Raw genomic sequence first — 20,091 nt, 5'->3', positions numbered from 1 at the left:
TGGACACTGAGGTAATTTGTGATAATTACATCTGACACATGATCAGAAACGTTAGACTGCAAGTTCTGTTTCAGAGACCTATGGGAAATTGTTCTGGAAGTAAAAGAAGTCAATCCTGTGTTCTGTTCTGAAATACTATTTAGTGGAAAGGGGATGTTACCATTTCAAAATTGTACAAAAGCTAAGAGCCTCACATTTGGTGTCAAATGGCATAGAGGGTATTTCACAGAAAACACCTATCTTAAAGTTTTCTACACATACACTTAAGTATACATATATCACACACACACACACACACACATATACACACACACGCGCGCGCGCATGCGCGCGCAAGCACACACAAAGACTCCAACACACAGAGAACCAAAACAGGGTAATTACAATAATTCCCTGACAGATCTGAAAATAAACATCATAAAAAAAAAAAACATCAGCAGACAGGAAAATAAAACAAAAACAACAAGAAAAACTACAACACAAACAACTGCAATATTCTAAACAAAACATACAGAAGTTTTCCACACACTCCACTTCCATGTAACCCCAACTGAATGAGAAAATTGGTTATAATCATATCAGGCTGGACTGCGGACACCCAAGACAGACCTGTCTCCCAAAGGACCGCCCGGCCAGGCTGGACAAGGGGTACTGGCGTGCTGCAGCCTCCAGCTGGGTCAGTCCTGTCAGCCGATCCTGACTGCCCGACATGGCATTCAGCGACTGGTCGCTCTGCATCGCTACAAACAACACCCCCAGCTGTCATGTGTTATTTGAACCAAAACAATTCATCATTATACTATCAAAAGTGATAACAATATTAACACATCCTTTCTTTCCACGTGGATGAATAAAGATGTGTTGTGTCTTGTTGTATTGTGATGTGTCGTGGTTGCACTGCGCTGTTGTATTGTGTTGTCTTGTACTGTGTTGTAATATTATTAATATTGCAGACTGTTGCTCACACTTCCAGAACATGGAGCTTGTGGCATTTACAACTTTTATAAAGAAAACTTGTGTAAACAAGTTCCACATTCCATACATAAACAAGAGCAACACACACAAACACAATTACTGAATTAGCTTTAAGTAAGCTGGCTTGCAAGGGTTTATATTTTAGTTTGGATAAAATACATTCTGTAACAGTGTAAGCTCACTGTCTGTTCTTCTGCTTCCAGTCCTTTTTAATAACATATATTTATAAAACACAGTCCACTTTGTTTTAGTTTTACGTTAGCTTTAAAATTTGTAAACATCACTACAATTGTAGCTGGACAATTTGGCCAATTTGGGACACAATATTTGATTTGCCTGTGCATCTAGTAACTTACTTAGTGTCAAAGTACCACAATATGAATATCAATGTCAGATGATGCACCATCACACCTTTGAAGTGCTTCATCTATAGACAAATTTGACATTATCATGCCAACCATGGCTTGCTTTTTCAGACAGCTACTTGAGATAAGATCATACATCTGCTGCTGGTCTGGTAACCATCTGCCAGTTTTACACGACTATTGTCAATCATTTATAGCTGTTGCTGCTTCTGAAACTGCCACGCTTGTGATTAGTAGTGCACTACCAAAAACCACTGCCAAAATGACAAGATAGAAAATAAGTCTTCTCACTGTTATAAATCATTAAATAACAGGTTACATTTACTTAGTCTTCTACTGTGAGCTCTCAAGGCCTGAAACTGAGACCATGTAAGAGATGCTGCCCATAAGCTCAGTCAAAGGCAAAGAAATTTTGTTTCAAGTGAGCATATTGTTTTATCAAGTGCGTACAACTGTGATTAATAACAGTCCCAAATATATGTGTTGTGAATGCATTTATGTGTGTTATAACTGTGAATGTGTGTTAATGCTTGTGCTTCCATATATCACACAGAGTATGTGCGTGCACGTGTGTGTGAGTGCACACATATGATATAACATGTTGTGTTATGCATGTGTTTTGTTCTACATTTTGTGTCAGTGTGTTTGAGTGCCAAGAATACTTTGCAAAGGATTCTTTTGTGTAGGATTCTTTTAAACGAGCATCATAGATTTCTGGCAAAGTGCTACTGCTAGTGCTACAGTGCTAGTCCATACTTCTGAAAACTCCACTCCAAAAACCAAATCATTACAAATGACAAATCATTTCATACACTTATCTTAACACTACTGCTCTGAAAAAAAATCATAGTTTGAATAATAAACCAATGCAAATAACAACACAAGTATTCTTGTTGTCAATCATGCATGCGTTCACATCTGCGCACACACAACTGCCAGATAACATTCTAGTGTTCAAGGGCATTCTAAAAATGACTTATGTGAATGACAGATACATGATTAAAAAGCTACAATCAAGAAACACCAAATCACTTACGTTTGACCACAGCAAATGGTCGATGCTTTTCCTCCGGGGTTGAAATACTACGGGAGGGGGGAAGCTGATGGGGTGGACTGACACTGCGAGACGCTTCACTATTGCTCCGTCTGTACATAGTCCTGGACCTTCCGTCCTCCTCAGAGGGCAAGTCAAGTGGCGACGAGAAATCCAGGGAGTCCCCCAGGCCAGAACTCCCACCAACACTCTTTTGCATCGTTTCCTCACTAAGGACAGGTGATGTGGCCTCAACCGCCTGCTTTCTGAATGTCTCTTCACCAATTTCCTTTCTCCGTGTGGCCTCTGTGTCGCTGTGGGCCATGTCGTCCTGCTCCATCTTGCCACTGACGTCTTTCTTCACAGCTGCTGGGGGATCCCTGGTGCCCTGTTGTGCAGCAGGTCTTTGCGCCCCTGTCCCCGCGGCGCCACCAGCTCGCACCTCTTGCTGGGTGGGGCTGATGCGGGCAGGGGATCCAACGTGCTCCTCCCTGCCCTGGGGGCCTGCCCCGTACCCTCCCGTGGGGGACAGAGGCAGGGGGCCAGGGCCGGGTCCAGGGCTGAGGGGCATCACCGGCTTCAGCTCCTCCATCTGAACCAGGCTGGGGTTCAGCTGCAGACGTTGCTGGGCTGGCGATGAAGACACAGGCACCAGGCGGGCGGCCAGGGGGGACCCCTGCTGGGGCCTCTGCTGGGGCAGCCGCTCGAGGCCTGGCGCTGGTGGTTCCGGGGCCTGCTGCTGCAGCAGCTGCTGATGGTGCAGTTGAGGCTGTGGGCCGGGGGGCCCCTGCTGGCTGCTCTGCACTGACACCAGCTGGCTGAGGTGGGGCAGGTTGGCCACCTGTGACTCCTCCACCACCAGGTGGGATGTGTCCTCCGCGGTGTTCAGCAACATGCTCAGGTGTGGCCTGTTCCCCACGCTGCTCCCCTCTTCCGCCCCTCCTTGTGCCCCTGTGGTCTGTGACCCCCGTCCTCCTCCATTCCTCTTGGGCTCCTGGCGGTTGGCACCATTACGTAGAATGCCCTTCAGAGCCGGGGTGCTCACCGGGGTGGGAACGCCAGAAGAGCAGTTTTCTGAGCTGGGCAGGAGGGGGTCAGTTTCCGAGAATTCTTCCCGCTCTCTCCCGCTTTTCGCCGCCGCTGTTCTGTGCTGAACCTGGGCGTAAGGTGGGTCTCCGACCCTGTTGTCCTCGTCACTGGACGTCGGGTGGACCCTATTTGGGTACTGGTTCAAGTCCCGCCTGGCCACCGGAGGAGGGACACCGTTCATGTTCTCATAGGATGGCATGATGTCCAGGTTCAGCTTCAACCGTGCATCGTGGCTGATGCTGTTGTAGAAAGGCTCCGACATGCTTCCGTTGCTGTCCAAGGACTCCGGGCACTTCCTGTTCCTGTTCATGTAGGCCTCCAGCATCGGCAAGCCTGGCGTGGGTTTGGGCGACTCGCAGGCGCTGGCGCCGGACTTGGCCGCAGAGCTGCTGTTCTTGTTGGAGGAGGTGAGGCAGCTGTCGGCGCAGGTGTAGCAGGAGTTGTCGCTGGTGTTGTCATTGTCACGACTGGACAGCTGCATCTGGCTGCCAGGCCCTGTGTGTCCCTCCAGGTCCTGGTCATAGCACTTGCCTGCACACACACGCACACGAAACACACACACACACATATATATATGCACACACACAATGTGCAAACACACACACCACACACACACACACACAGACATCACCATTTCAAAATCATCCACCTACATCGATACATCTGTTCAACATTTTCCTGTTAACAATATTAGTTGCTGGTGTCTGTCCGCTACCAGTCCCCACTCAAGTCCGAATCTCCACTTCTCCCCTAACCCACCCCCTCCTATCTCCATTGAATATTTGCAGTCTATACCTAAAACATGCAAACAAGCAAATGAAACCATTAAGCATGTGTTAACACTGACAACACCAGGACAAATAAACCAATGAAACTAATGAAACTACAGAGGTTTTTCTTTCCTTTTGGGGGGTGGGGGGGGGGGGTTGGGGCGGGGGAGAGATGATTAAAACAAAAATTCAATAGAGTGCAGCAATATAGCATTGACCATTTTCTTCCATATTTTCTTTCACATTCTCAATATTAGCGCACTTCTTCAATGAACAATGAGATGAACATTTAAAACTCTTCCACAAAGCGGGAAATAAGTGTTTATACAATTTCAGTTTTCTGTATTTCATCAGCATTTTACTATATACTCAGTTGAAAAAAGTAACAACTGAAAAGATTAAACATTCCTCAATACTAGTATATGAATGTAAGTGTATACATATACATGTGCTTTTCTTTTCTTTGCAAAGTGATTATATATAATGAAATAATATTTCCAATCCTCAAAAAATGAATACATCACATACAAACAAAAGCTGATTCAAACACACACACATAACTTGCTTTGTTATTACCTGTACGTAGCATAAGTTATGTTTGTATCCATAATTGTCAAGTTTGATAAACTGCATAAAAGAAATCATCACTCTGCTTCTTTATCATGCTTTTTTTTTTTTCATGCATGCCTATGGCTGTGTGCGCAGGTGACCAAGTCCTGGACTGCAAGACATGGATGTGCCTTGCCCTTCCATCAGAAAAAAAAAAACCCCTCCACATGCAACTCTTTTCAAACTTACTGGAGACTGTCCAAGCCGTCAATAATGAGCTTAGCCTGACCAGTCTGGTCAGACCTGTCTTTTCTCCAGTTGTGCAAGGTGTGTTTTTCCCAGCAGTCAACTGAATCTATGAGGATGGGGTCATTCGTTTTCACATGGAGTAATAAAAATCAGAGACCTTCTCTCCACTGCCCGAGACAAACTAGCAAGAGAAGTGGGAAGAAATGTTGTGTTTGTTATTTATTCAGTAAACTGCTTTCTCTCTCTCTCTCTCTTGTTCAGACTGCCAAAGTATGAACATTCCAGTGAAAGTGGAACCATATTTGGCTGTGAATATGAACAGATAGATATACTGCATCAGCTTCAATAAAAAGAAAATTTTCTATCTAAAATTACGTTTAAATAACATACTTACCTTGACCCAACTAGTGCAGACTCCGGCAGGGGTCTGACATTCTTGTCCTGTGCAAACTACTATCCGCCTATGTGGAGAAAGCGAAAGTAACTACGGCCGATAACCTCCCGGAAGTAGGTAACCTCCCCTTTGTCCCGCTGGCTAGCAGCCTCTTTTGACGGCAATATGCCATCACCAGCGCAGCGAGCAGGGAGAACAGGAAGCGGGGAAGACGGGAGGGTCTTAAATTTGGGTCACGGTAAGTATGTTATTTAAACATAATTTTAGATAGAAAATTTCCTTTTAATTACACATACTTAACCGTGACCCAACTAGTGCAGAATAGCGCGACAAGGTGGAGAGCTCACCTGTTCTACTGTCTGTGTGCTGTGATGGCCTGTTGTGCAACTACCACAGAAGCGATGCCTCTTGAGCCATCATCCCGCAGGTGTGCGACGTCTCTCAGGTAGAAGTCGATGAAGGTGGCAAGAGAAGAGGACCATGCTCTGACTTCATGTGCTCTGGCTGAGGAGGCATCAAGTCTCAATCCTTCTGTTCTATCACCAGTGCGCTGCGATGGCCTGTTGTGTGGACCACTGCAGAGGCAACGCCTCCCTTGGATCGGGCACTCCAGACAAGGAGAGGGGTGCATGCATATGGGCGAGCGTGTTCCCTAGTGGTCCACCTTCCTCCCTACACCAGGGGAGGGCATCCCTACGCGCCTTGGTCGCCACTGGATCTGAGACAGTGGAGGCATGCCGCGTGGGGGGTCGCGTGATCCGATGTCACGGCCGCCACCACCGTCGCATCACACATGGGGCCCAGTCTAGCGTGCGGATCCAAAGCAAGCATTTATTTTTTTTTTTTGGTGGTGTTGTTTCTCCAAAGGGATTGTGGCACATTCCACTGGTGCAACTGTGGGTATGGGTAAAGAGATAGAGGAGGTCGACTCGTACACTGCCGACTGGCAGGGGCGAGAAAATGCGGATCGCGTCGAGTGCGTTTGAGGATCGATAAAATTGACATTAAAGGCAACACTGACCTGAGTGTGTGGCTACAAACCTCTAGAAGTCACCAGAGGAGGTGTAGGAGGTGGTGGAGGTCTGGAGTCGACCGGAGGGAGCAGAGAAGTGGAGGAGGCAGCAGGTTGGCATTGTTGAGAGGGCCAAAAGTAGAGGGCCCAGAGTGTCAGCGAATCGATTGCAATCGCGCCTTAATTTTAGCGTGATCGCCCAATCGAGCTACATAATTATGTGACCTGGTTGGAGTCATAATTTGACAAAAAACAAGAACGCCAGAGAATCGACAGACAGACAGAAAATACGAGAAAAAAAACTTAGCCGTATGAAGAGCACAGGAACAGGAGTCATGATGGCTGCCGGAAAAAGAGGGCGCTAGCCAGTGGGACAAAGGGGAGGTTACCTACTTCCGGGAGGTTATCGGCCATAGTTACTTTCGTTTTCTCTGCATAGGCAGATAGTAGTTTGCACAGGACAGGAATGTCAGACCCCTGCCGGAGTCTGCACTAGTTGGGTCACGGTTAAGTATGTGTAATTAAATTTAGACTTAATTTGTTAAATCGGCCGTAGCTACTTTCGTTTTCTCCGCAGAGGCGGATAGTAGTTGCACAGAACAGGAATGTCAGACCCCTGCTGGAGTCCGCACTGGCGGGTCACGGTTAAGTATGTGTTGTTAAATTTGTTTTTTCTTCAACCCAGGCAGCCTAGCACTGCACAGCTGTGATGCACACAGCCGGATCCACTATGCACACTTCCATGGACCCAGGCAGCCAGGTGATGCACAGCTGTGATGCACACAGCCGGGTCCATTATGCACACTTCCATGGACCCAGACGGCCAGGCAATGCACAGCTGTGATGCACACAGCCAGATCCACTATGCACACTTCCATGGACCCAGACAGCCAGGCGATGCACAGCTGTGATGCAAACAACCGGATCCACTATGCACACTTCCATGGACCCAGGCAGCCAAGTGATGCACAGCTGTGATGCACACAGCCGGGTCCATTATGCACACTTCCATGGACCCAGACCCAGACAGCCAGGCAATGCACAGCTGTGATGTGCACAGCCAGGTCCTGGGCCACTATGCTCACAGCCTCGACCTCACTAATAAATTGATCAAACCATGACGCCACTATTTCATAAAACAATAATCAGATGATCACATTCTAAAGTGAACGAACCCTAATGAATTCATATTTGCACGCTGCCACAACTTTCTGAAACAAGTCCCTGTAGCTGACGGCGTGGCAGATATCACTGGGACTTTTGATCCACCATTCACCAGTGATCAGGGTTAGAGGCCCAGTTTCGGCATTGTGTTGCGTCCTTGTGAAAGGCACCTTAATAACTCCACTCAGTTGGAGAAGGTTACAATGGCTGAAGAAAAGGATTGGGCCCCGCCTTCCTATGCCAACCCTGGACACAGTGGATATGAAATCACTGCCCCGATGGCCATGAAAGGCCATGGGGTCTTTGGCCTTTAACCCTTTACTCACCTTTCCAAACACAGCTGAACCAGCCTTTGCGGTGCCCCAGAAACACCAAGACACCCAGGCAGATGACCAACACTGAACACACCACCACCACCACCGCCCTGTCAACAGCAAAACACCAAGTATAAATTTTTTTTTATTCTTCTGCTTCATCAGCAGAGGGGGGGGGGGGGGGGGGGGGGCGTGGGGGGGAATCTTTATTACTCAGAGAGAAGCTGTGTATGTGTGTGTGTGTGTGTGTGTGTGTGCATAAGCATCCACTGGTATGCTGGCTTGCATGTGTGTGTGTGTGTGCCTGTGTGTGTGTGTGTGTGTGTGTGTCTGTGTATGTGTGTGAGTGTGTGTGTGTGGTGTGTGTCAAAAGCGAATACAACTAGTGGCATTCGCTTGTCTTTCATTCTCCCCAGAATCTGCTCAGTTCTGGCAATAAATAAAATCATCTTAGCTTGCACTCACTGATAGTCAATATCATTCACAAACTACAATATCAACAAACAGCTCCTTACAGTTTATCATCAGCCCTCACTAGCTAAATAAATGAGTCTGGGTTCATCATTTCAACTGATGAAATCAGCCTTCAACTTATCAACATATCACTCTGGATGTGTCCTTTTAAGAGAATTGAACTTTCTGGAAAACAAGAACATTTCTTTGTTGTGAATTTCATACAGTTAAAACATTCTGCAACACGAACACTGGCAGTGTTTTTGAATAAACGTCCTATATCTGTGAACTTCCACCAAGATTGCTACTCCAAGTGCCAGTCATGGTCCAACTGCATAGGTCAAGCCTATCAGTCAAATTGCAAACCATCATCTCACAACGAAAAGTACCAAAATGTTGCAAATCCAGAGAAAGCTTTGACATCTGTCATTTCAAAAGACTCGATTCCTAAGTATACACAGTACATTATTTACAAATTGTCACACACACACACACACACACAAATAAACACACACGCGTGCGCACATGCACACACACACTCTTAACTTACAGCAATGAGTCATCACTCCCACTACCAACACTTGTCCTGACTGACACATCAGGAGCAACTGTGGTTGATATCGGTTCTGGCGGAGCTGCAAAATATCAAACAAAACATTTTTTTTTTCTGATGGGCATGGTTTTCATGCATGGAACACAAGTACAACAAAGATTCTTTTTAAAAAGGAACTGATTGATTGTCACACACTGGTTTTATATACACACCTCACTCAAAAAAACAATCAATATATGCAACAGAGCACCAGTCATCATTTGTCAAGAAACATGTGGTGTGGTGTGTTGTGTTGTGTTGTGTTGTGTTGTGTTGTGTTGTGTTGTGTTGTGTGGTGTGGTGTGGTGTGGTGTGGTGTGGTGTGGTGTGGTGTGGTGTGGTGTGGTGTGTGTGTGTGTGTGTGTGCATGCATGTGTGTGTGTTTGTACCATATGCATATCTTAGTGCCAGTGTGTCATCTAAATCATTGGACATTCACAAGAGAGTATCTTCAGTACACGTGAAAAACAAAAAAACCTGCCACTAAAGAACTTGCATAACCAGTAAATCTTTTCCCTTCTAATTAAAAATTTCAAGGTCTACAAATAAAAAGGAAATTTTCTATCTAAAATTACCTTTAAATAACATACTTACCGTGACCCAACTAGTGCAAACTCCGGCAGGGGTCTGACATTCTTGTCCTGTGCAAACTACTATCCGCCTATGCGGAGAAAACGAAAGTACTACGGCCGATAACCTCCCGGAAGTAGGTAACCTCCCCTTTGTCCCGCTGGCTAGCGCCCTCTTTTGACGGCAATATGCCATCACCATCGCAGCGAGCAGGGAGAACAGGAAGCGGGGAGGACGGGGGGGGTCTTAAATTTGGGTCATGGTAAGTATATTTAAACGTAACTTTAGATAGAAAATTTCCTTTTAATTACACATACTTAACCGTGACCCAACTAGTGCAGAATAGCGCGACAAGGTGGAGGGCTCGCCTGTTCTACTGTCTGTGTGCTGCGATGGCCTGTTGTGTAACTACCACAGAAGTGATGCCTCTTGAGCCATCATCCCGCAAGCGTGCGACATCTCTCAGGTAGAAGTCGATGAAGGTGGCAGGGTTTTTCCAGTAGGCAGCATCCATGTCTTGCAGCCGTGTTGAGTGCGCTAAGGCAAGAGAAGAGGACCATGCTCTGACTTCATGTGCTCTGGCTGAGGAGGCATCAAGTCTCAATCCTTCTGTTCTATCGCCAGTGCGCTGCAATGGCCTGTTGTGTGACCACTGCAGAGGCAACGCCTCTTGAGTCATCATGATCATCCCTAAAGCGATAGATGTCCCTCAAGTAGAATTCGATGAAGGTAGAGTGTACTGTGTCACCTAAGGATATTGGTGCGGGCAAAGAAGACTGAGGTCCGCAGCTGTGTTGTGGAAGAGGTCTGTGGACCACAGCTGTGCTGATAAATGTAGCGCAAAGAAAACTGGGTCGGTGTGTTGAATCCACACTGTACTAAGAGCCCTTTGAATCAAAGGCAGGGAAGGAAACACTTACCCTATAGGGTTGTCTCACTTGAGCGCGGTTGAGCGTCAATGCAAGGAGGTGCACATGTGGTTTGATCTGATGATTCCACATCGGTTGTGGGCCGATAGTGGAAGTGATATATGTGTTTAGAGGAAACTGTGGCACAAGACAGAGGTAGGCCACCATGTTTGGGCTTGCCTTAGGCATGACAGCCAGATCTGTATAGCTCCTCCATGAGAGCTGACAGGCGATAGGCGCTCCCCCCCCCCCCCCCCCCCCACCCCCACGCACAGAAGGGCAGACATTTGGCAACAAGAGACTTGAGGTCCCTGGTGTCTCTGGGACAGGGCTGTGTAATCACCCAGGCAGGTACCATCACGAAGGGGCATACGGAAGGCTTGGTGGCTTCTCTACCTGAGTGTGGCATGTTGGAGCAACCTACAGAAAGTTGTCAGCAGTCAATGGCTGGGTTGGATCAGGCTGTGGGAGTGCACTTCATGTGCCCGCAGGTCACTGAGTCTCATTCTGTGGTGGAATTCCTAATGGAAGAGGGTTTCCATGGGGAAAATTTTTGCTGAAGGTTCTTTAGTGAGAAAGGGGACTGGATCCATGACAGGCATCTGACTGTGTGTGGTGCGCACTAAGTCTGGGATGGAGAGAATCGACAGACAGAAAATACGAAAAAAAACTTAGCCGTATGAAGAGTACAGGAACAGGAGTCATGATGGCTGCTGGAAAAAGAAGGCGCTAGCCAGCGGGACAAAGGGGAGGTTACCTACTTCCGGGAGGTTATCGGCCGTAGTACTTTCGTTTTCTCCGCATAGGCGGATAGTAGTTTGCACAGGACAGGAATGTCGGACCCCTGCCGGAGTCTGCACTAGTTGGGTCACGGTTAAGTATGTGTGATTAAACTTTCATTCACATTCCCTCCACATGATGCAATCGTTCAAACAACAAATCAAATTACTGCCTCCTGAAGGTGAAATGTGTCAGGATGGTGAAGATGCTCATCTGCTAATGCAGTGTCTGTGAGGGTCTGGGTTCAATTTCCAGTCTCACCCTTTCTCCCAAGTTTGACTGAAAGTTCAAAGTGAGCATCTAACCATTCGCATCAGACAATAAACTGAGGCTCCATGTGCAACACATACTTGGTGCACAGAAAAAGAACCCATGGTAACGTAAATGTTGTTCTCTGGCAAAATACTGTAGAAGAAATCCACTCTGACGAGTACACAAATGTATGCACTCAAGGCCCAAATAGCGCTTTGGGTTACGTTGCTGTCAAGCAGATGCGGTGTAGTGTATATCATGGATTTGTCCTAACACAATGACACCTCCTTGAGAAACTTAAACTAAAACCTTTTCTTCTTCTTTTGGTATTTGTTTCGGGTTGTTTTTTTTTTTTTATCAAATCACTTTTTTTTTTTAATATATTTATTGTGTTTTCCTTCTTTTTTTATTAAATCACTTTTCTTTAAAGATACTTATTTTCCAACTCCTCCCATTACAAACTGAAACAGATGTGTATCCATGCATACACACACACACACTCTCTCTCTCTCTCTGTGCACTTACGTGATGAAGTTCGTGGCAAAGTGGAAGGAGGCACTGTAGAGGCTGAGGGCAATGGTGGAGGGCTAGCACACACTGCTTCCTTTGAGGAATTCCCAGGGATTTTGGTTTCCAACCTCAATGCTGTGCAGCTGTGAGAATACCCCAATCAGTCTTTAGTTGAAAAACACAGCAAATATGAAATAAACATGCGCCGGTTACTGTCTGGAACTTCACAACATTTTCTTGTTGATCCAAAACATGTTTCAAGACAACCATTTGTAGCTTATGTGAAAATGTCTTTGACATCCCCCAAAAAACACAAAAATCAAGCCAGTGTCAGTGAAAGTTTTCTGCTTCTTACATCTTCCCCATATGAAAATGGTTGTTGTCAGGCACGTTTTCAATGTGTGTAAAGTATATAGAAAATGTTCTTGGTTCTGCTTCCATAAAATAAACTGTAATTGTGTCTAAAATTCAGTTTTACAACTTGAACAAGCTTTTCTTTTACAATTTACATGGCTCATGCCATAACCAATGCACACACACACACACACACACACACACACACACACACACACACACACACTGATCAAGAAATATGCACTGAAGCACTGATGCACAGACAATATGAGAAGGACACTTACTTCCTCTGAGGACGACACAACTTGAAGCCATTAATACTCTGTACAGTGTTTGGAGGGCAGGGTTCACACTTGCCTGAAAAGAAGCACCACAATCGTCCAACTACTAAAACTGTGAGCAAAACATTCACACTGAGTCCTAATCAACACACATCCACTGTCAACTGTCATGATGTACATTCTCTTCTACACTCACACTGTATTTCAGTCATTCGGATGAGGCAATAAACTGAGGTCCTGTGTGTGTAACATGCACTTAATGGAAGTAAAACTACATGAAACCACAGCAACAGGAGGTTTGTTATGGTGAATTTCTGTAGAAAACATCCATGACAGGAAAACAAAAATACACTTGCAGGCCAAAAAAACAAAAGGTGGAGCTGCAATGTAGTGATGTGCTATCCCTGGAGAGACCTACACAAATTCACACACACACAGATCTGTTGTGACAAAAGAGTAATACAATACACTATAAAGCAGACCCACATTCAATACTCACCCTTCTGTGTGGGCTGAAAGCCAGGCTCACAGAGTTTAAGCAAAGGCTGGCAGACAGATGACGGCCCCACAGTGATCTGCGGTCGGAAGTAGTAGTTCCCTTGCTCCAGATTGCAGTAGCAGTTCTTCATGTCTTCCAAGGCCGCACTATTAGAATCTGGGCACAAAGTAAATAACACTCCACTCAGTTTCAGGATGAGAAATGTAACCCATCTTTCTTTCTTGTTAGCATATGTTAATAGTTGGTCAACTCTGACTACCAAACCTTGGGGCTTCTGTCACCAAATACTATGAAACTGCCCAGGTTTATCTACATGGTCTGTTCCAGTTCACCTATTGTGTAACAATGTGGTTTCCATTATTGCCAAGTCTGCACATGTTCACTTTGCCCTAAAATAAGAATTATCAGACAACCACAAGATTTTAGGCAAGATGCATAAAAATGAATGCAAGCTAGTGGAGAGGCAACAATCCACAGATAATGTAGAATGGTAACACGTCAATCAACAGAATGTTCACTTGTCTGACATCAATCTTACGCTGACTCAAAACAATCATAAATTGGGATACAGAACAATGAATGAATGATGACTTAGAGACCTTCCCTACCCTAAATTTGTTTTTCCAAGTTACCCTCTGCAGTTCAGAAATGTTCTCAATGGAGTTGTAAGGATCTTGAAAATGACATCATGGGGCTGAGATAAAATTCTGACAACAGTTTTAAAAACCCTAAATCAATAGCAGACTGATTCACCATAAAGCCTGCTTTAAAAAAAAACAACTGCACAATGAAGTCCAGAGTATTCATGTTTATCAACTGTCATTAATAAGACAAAACAAGTGCAAGCTTTGAGCTCTTTGCATTACTGTCATTTAATTTTTTCAAAAGTTTCAAAATGACAAAAGAGCCTCCATAAAACTCTCTATTCTTACCTTTCCTAGCTCTGCACTTATCCGTTTCATGAGGCTCAATGTACAGATCGTGGCATGGCTCAACAGCAAAGGATGATATTCGTTTGTACAGTCCATAGTTTGCGGGACACAACTCACAGGTGTCCTCTGTCCCGTTCGTTTCACAGTATTTCAGGTAATGATCTGACAAGTAAAACATTTTCATTACAATTTGTGTTACAATGTTTGACAATGTTGGTCAAAATTGACAAATGCTGATGTGAGAAACTTTCTGGTTATGTTCTGATTCAGCATTTTTACAATCAAAGAATGAAACAAAAAATAAATGAAAGAATGAAAGAAACATACAATGATACATACTGCACAAAAATTGCTTATCATGGAACTAACAAAAAAAACTTAATAATTGGGAATTAACTTGCATTCTTCAAGTCAATCAGCAGATAATATGTTTATGTACTGGTAACGATTCCACAACAAACTGAAGTTAAATTGCTACACAAAGGCACCATTTGAGTGCCAATCATTATTATTTATGTGTTGTATGCTGCTGGCATTTACATAGTTCAATCTTAGGTTTGCAAGACTTTCTCCTAACACTTCATTTTCTCCCTCCCTCCCACCTCACACACACAAAGTTGAAAAGATATACTCACTTGGTTCACAGTCTGTTGGCAAGCAACACCTGACCTGTTTGTTATTGTTATCAATGTGAGTGATCTGACCCGCGGGGCATGGTTGACCTCTAACCCCTGACCCCCATGCCATTACCTGCAAACCATGAAGGTGGTCTTTGAGAACACTGTGCATGCATCAAGCAACATTTAAACATGTCCTGAAAAACACACTTCAAGGGTTATTCATCAAGATGTTGTTATTGGAAGGACGGCCACTGCTCTATCAAAACGGTGTAAGAATTCAGATGGGAACAAGCGCCAACCCTACAAAGTTCATAGCATGCTTCAATTTCAAGGTGGTTTCAAAGCGTGCGGACTGGTCCATATTCATCACACCAGATGTCCCATTTTATACATATATATATATATATATATATATATATATCAAAACTTTTTTTCTAAGGAGCACACGCCTGACATCTGCATAAACCCAACACACTGGTCAGGCCTTGAAAGCCTTGCCCAGGTTCGTATAACATTAACATAAAATGAAGCAAAATCAGTAAGCAAATAAATAAATACATTAAAACATAAAAACAACTGCCCTTTCACACATACACGCAAGAATGCACATGGACAAACATGTTGTGTGTGTGTGTGTGTGTGTGTGTGTGTGTGTGTGTGTGTGTGCATGTGTGTGTGTTTATGGTTATTTAGTGTAAGTAAGTTCATGAAAATTAGAAACAAAAAGAAGGAAATAATATTTTCCCAATACATCACTTAAACAAATTCGGAAACTTGTAAATTTAAACATCTGGTTTTAAAGTCTTCCTATCACTATGAGACTTCCAATTTCTCCTAAAAAAATCTTTTTCCTTTTTGCCGAAAAACAACAACATAACAAGCAAACAGGCAAAAACAAGCAAACAGACAAAAAGAAAAAAAGAACAAAAGTCTTTGAAAAACAAAGTACTCACCAACAAGAACAGATGGCCAGAAAAGTTGAAGAGCCTCATGATGATAATTTTCTCAACATAAAGTGAACTCCAAGAAGGGATCCATCACTGGCAATGTCAAGTCTGGTACACACACACACACACACACACACATGCGCGCGCACACACACACAAATTAACACATAATTATGATATGTAATGTGTGAAGTTATTGCCAAAAAGAGCCAGGAAGACCGTGTGGAGTTACCCCCCTTGATTGTTGGTATGGATTTAAGTGTTTCTACAGGTCTGGTACTGTACAAGATGATTTATTTTATGTATTTGTTCAATTCATATCAGCTTTGACATTTATCATATCATTTATTCATCTGTACACTCCACTACTCTGATTTATTTACCTTTTTTTTTGTCAAGTTACTCACACACCGACACAGAAAGTTATCTATTCCCACTGTTCTTTAACTTTTCGTTTTAGACTTATTCAACATTAATATCCAATGGAAATGTTCTTCCCACATGTGCAATGTACTGATTTGGTGTCCAACTCTAACAATCACATTATTAGTAGCATATATATGTCAAGACAGAAAAAAAAAACAACCATTCTTTGAGTTTAAGAGTAACTATCTTTCAGGTAAAGATACAACCAAAACAGATCACAGAATTTGGCACTGTTCCAAGGAACTCTTACTGTCTGAGTTCAAGTGTTAAAGTGGTTTGCTGGGTGATTTCCAAGGAATTCATCTGAAGGTGAGGGCTGGAAAAGCCCAGGCCATTCACTCATTAACCTGTACTAGAAACCATTCAACTGAGTTCTCTCTCTCTCTCTTTAAATTTGGTCAACTTCTTCAATACAAAATTACAAATGCAACTATTCTGTTTGTAACATGATTGTAAATCAAATGTAATATTCTATATTCTAATTTTCTGTTTTATTTTTTCTAAGGCAGGATATTATCTATTTTTAGATAATTTTACAAACACTGAAGAAATTTTAATACAGAAAGAAGTAAAATAATTCTTTTACATAAAAAAATACTAATAAAATCAAAAAACAAACTGCAAAGACACCCATCCATATACATGTATCTACCATAGTATCTATAAATCTATAGATCTATCTACCTACTATATATATATCTTGGTTTCTTAAAATGTTTATATCTGTCACTGATAAGGACTATACATATCAATATATAGCACACACCTGTATACACGTTAATAATAATAATCACTGCATTTTCCCTGTACACGAGCACCCATTCTCCAAAAGCCCTCCATTCCAGTTTCTCTTGCCATAGGCTTAACCACCACATAAATTTATCTAACTTGATCACTTTTAATCATATCAATTGACCTTTCTTTACCTTATCATTTTTAATATCAATCCACCTCCACCCTAACTCCCAACACTTCTCTCCCTATCCTCTTCTCTCCCCTTCTTGCAAATTATTAACGAGCACAATAGCTGAGTGGTTAAAGCGTCGGGTTTTCAATCTGAGGGTCCAGGGTTTGAATCTCGGTAACTGTGCATGGTGGATAAAGGGTGGAGATTTTTGCCATCTCCCAGGTCAGCATTTGTGCAGACCTGCTTGTGCCTGAATCCCTATCGTGTATACAATACATGCACACAGAAGATCAAATACGCATGCTAAAGATCCTGTAATCCATGTCACTGTTCGGTGGGTTATGGAAACAAGAACATATCCAGCATGCACACCCCCGAAAACGGAGTATGGCTGCCTACATGGAAGGGTAAATAAACAAAATGGTCATACATGTAAAATGTTGCATGCCTGTCTGAGTGTGTATGTGTGCATGCCCGAAATCGGACTGAATGGCACAGGAAACAAATGACAAGCGCCTAATGGCAGCTGTCAACTCTACCCAGGTAGGCAGCCTGTTGTGCAAATGACCCTGAGTTTGTAAAGTGCTTAAAGCTCAGTCTCTGACTGAGGATAGGCGCTATATAAATATCCATATGAACATCTTCATCATCATCCAATCAACTCTGGAAACCTTTTCTCTTTCAAACCCAAGTGCCTAAGTGGCATCAATGACTGATGAGAGAAAAAATTATGTTCCCTATTTCCTGTTTTTGATCAAAAGGACACATGTTCTGTCACTCTGCATTTTCTTTTAAATTTGTTCTTTTTTTCTTTCATGCTAGTCCTCCTTTGAGCTAATTAGTCCTCCAAACAGCTAATCGGTATATTACAGTATTTGTTTTGTTTTCCTTTTATTGTTTGTTACCTTTTTCCCTTCATTCAATTCCTCTTTAGAACAAACCAACAATATAGTACAGGGGGGGAGGGGGGATGCAGGGCAGGGGAGGGGGGGAGGGGTTACTTTTTTTCTCTAATTCCCTGTAAGATTATTTCAGACTTTGTCCATATTTTTCATAATTTAACTAATACCAACCTATAGTAAACTGAAACATGCCCAGTTTATTATACCTGCTTATTCTTTGTCTGGCAGTAAACCAGCCAGAGCAACACTTTATCTCCAATATATATACATCAGTATTAAGCTCCAACTCCAAACTTATTTTTCTCCAGTTTCCACACTAAGAAAGTCTACATTAGTAGTAGTAGTGGTATATTCTAAGCCATTGCATTACTGCCCATCCTCCCTTTGAGTACAGAATCATGGTCTAAAACCCAAACATTAATAAACAAGACGCTAGCTGACACTGATAACTTCTGGGTAAAACCATTAAAAATTCCACCATCTTATTCTTAACAAACATTGTCAAACTCAAACAGACTGTTTCTGTATACATATATATCTTTACATGGTAACATGTATTCTAATAACAAGTGACAAACACAGCATGAAGCAAAAACCAACACCACCACCACTAAAAATTAACCACTATAAATTTGAGGCAAGACTTCTAGTCTACCTTTGTACTGGTAGCACCATGAAGTGATCAACTTTGTCACCATCAAGTAATCAACTTCACCTGTATTGTAATGGGGGAGAAAATGCTGGCAAGTGTAGGATTCAAACCAGTGCTCTCTGACTGTCTCGACAGACCACATATATAACCAACAGACTTATACTCCGAACTGATTAAAAACCAGACACCTGACACTGTTCTACTTGATGGTTAACGCCATACACTGATAAAGTGGGTTAGTCACTTAGTTCCACCACTGCTTATTCACTATTTTAAAAAGTAATAAAGACAATGTTTTGTTTTCTTTTATAGAACAACTAAAAGTTCTCTGTCACAACCATGGCAACAAAAAAGTCTAAAACTCTCAAACTGTCAAAGTCACTTGTCTGATTAAAATATTGTCAGCAAAGTCCTATGCCAGAAACAGCATAAACTCTCAGCTCTACTCTGCAATTGGAAGAGGTTACTATCAGTATCAGTATTACATCATCAGAGCCAATTCACTGACACTTCTGAACCGTGTCAGTGCATGGTACAGTATAATATGGTACTGTACTGTACTGCATTGCTTTCTAATCAAAACTGACTTCTCTGTTCATTCTGTGTTGATTCAGACAGCACTCTCCTCTGGGAAAGTATTGTTTAAACATATATATAGTTGATAAAAAAAAAAAAATAATCTTTAAAAACACAAACATACCATTTTTCAAAAACAATTTTGAAACAAGTAATTGCCGGGACTAAAACAGATTTGTCCAGCTCCACTCAGTTTTTTTAAATGGTTTACATTAAGAAGCATGAACACTTGTAACTGTGGTCAGGTCAGATCAAGTTAGTCATAAGAATCACCAAGCAATAAAACACTAACAGTACACTCCGTTTGAAGAAAAAATACATCGTTTGATTGATTTTACATATTGCGGGCGATAAATTAAAAACTGTGTGACTATTCACTGCACACATACATTACAGATAACCTTAACTTACTGTGTAAATAATCTGTAAACACTGTTCCGCTCGCCTGGCATTTGCGATGTCAAGGCCGCGAAGACTGCTTGTGGTACCAGTTGGCTACTGTTCATTATTTCGACGTCTTCGAAACTGGATTTTCCCGTGCCTGTGCCAGGCGAACATCATTGATGAACATTTCATACAACAGAACAGTCCATAGTATGAGTCTATTATCTCCACGGTATCGGTTAAATGGGGAAAAAAATCAAACAAACTACTGTCACACCGTACACAGTTTTATGGGAAATTTTGGTACCTAAGCAAAAATGGCTTCCCGATGAAGAAACAATTTGAGCCAAATAAGAATTTCGAACCTTTTGGAGATTCAAACTGACTGATCAAAGTCAAATTGTGTTGTTTTGGTAGAAAATTTATTCATTTGGGTGGTATAACAACATACATTATACTGCTAATTTCATTGTTTTAACATCTAAAGAGCGCATTTATGTTCACTTTAATCTATTTTATTCAGACGATTGTTTTTCTGCCGCTGTCTGACTGAACCTGGTAGCTTGCTTCCTAATTTTATTTTCGTGCGCAGTTGCGCAACGGGCGACGTTCTGCCTGTCAGGTTATCACCG

At 42.9% G+C, this 20,091-nt stretch overlaps 1 protein-coding gene across 1 annotated transcript in view; it reads right to left on the bottom strand.

Moving 5' to 3' along the window:
- Positions 1 to 19,806, bottom strand: part of LOC143287481 (uncharacterized) — a 30,904-nt gene extending 11,098 nt beyond the window's left edge. The window contains exons 1-11 of the mRNA XM_076595497.1: positions 19,487 to 19,806; positions 15,619 to 15,720; positions 14,681 to 14,795; positions 14,046 to 14,207; positions 13,114 to 13,269; positions 12,618 to 12,690; positions 11,995 to 12,122; positions 8,918 to 9,002; positions 7,927 to 8,024; positions 2,377 to 3,993; positions 610 to 740 (exon numbers count right to left, since the gene is read on the bottom strand). Of these exons, the coding sequence (XP_076451612.1) occupies positions 610 to 740; positions 2,377 to 3,993; positions 7,927 to 8,024; positions 8,918 to 9,002; positions 11,995 to 12,122; positions 12,618 to 12,690; positions 13,114 to 13,269; positions 14,046 to 14,207; positions 14,681 to 14,795; positions 15,619 to 15,657 (2,604 nt within the window). The 5' untranslated portion in view covers positions 15,658 to 15,720; positions 19,487 to 19,806. The remainder of the gene's footprint in view (positions 1 to 609; positions 741 to 2,376; positions 3,994 to 7,926; positions 8,025 to 8,917; positions 9,003 to 11,994; positions 12,123 to 12,617; positions 12,691 to 13,113; positions 13,270 to 14,045; positions 14,208 to 14,680; positions 14,796 to 15,618; positions 15,721 to 19,486) is intronic.
- Between the last annotated feature and the right edge of the window lie 285 nt (positions 19,807 to 20,091).

The sequence above is a fragment of the Babylonia areolata genome, chromosome 11 (assembly GCF_041734735.1).
Source record: "Babylonia areolata isolate BAREFJ2019XMU chromosome 11, ASM4173473v1, whole genome shotgun sequence".
Lineage (NCBI taxonomy): Eukaryota > Metazoa > Mollusca > Gastropoda > Neogastropoda > Buccinidae > Babylonia > Babylonia areolata.
This window is presented reverse-complemented; position numbering and strand designations above follow the sequence as displayed.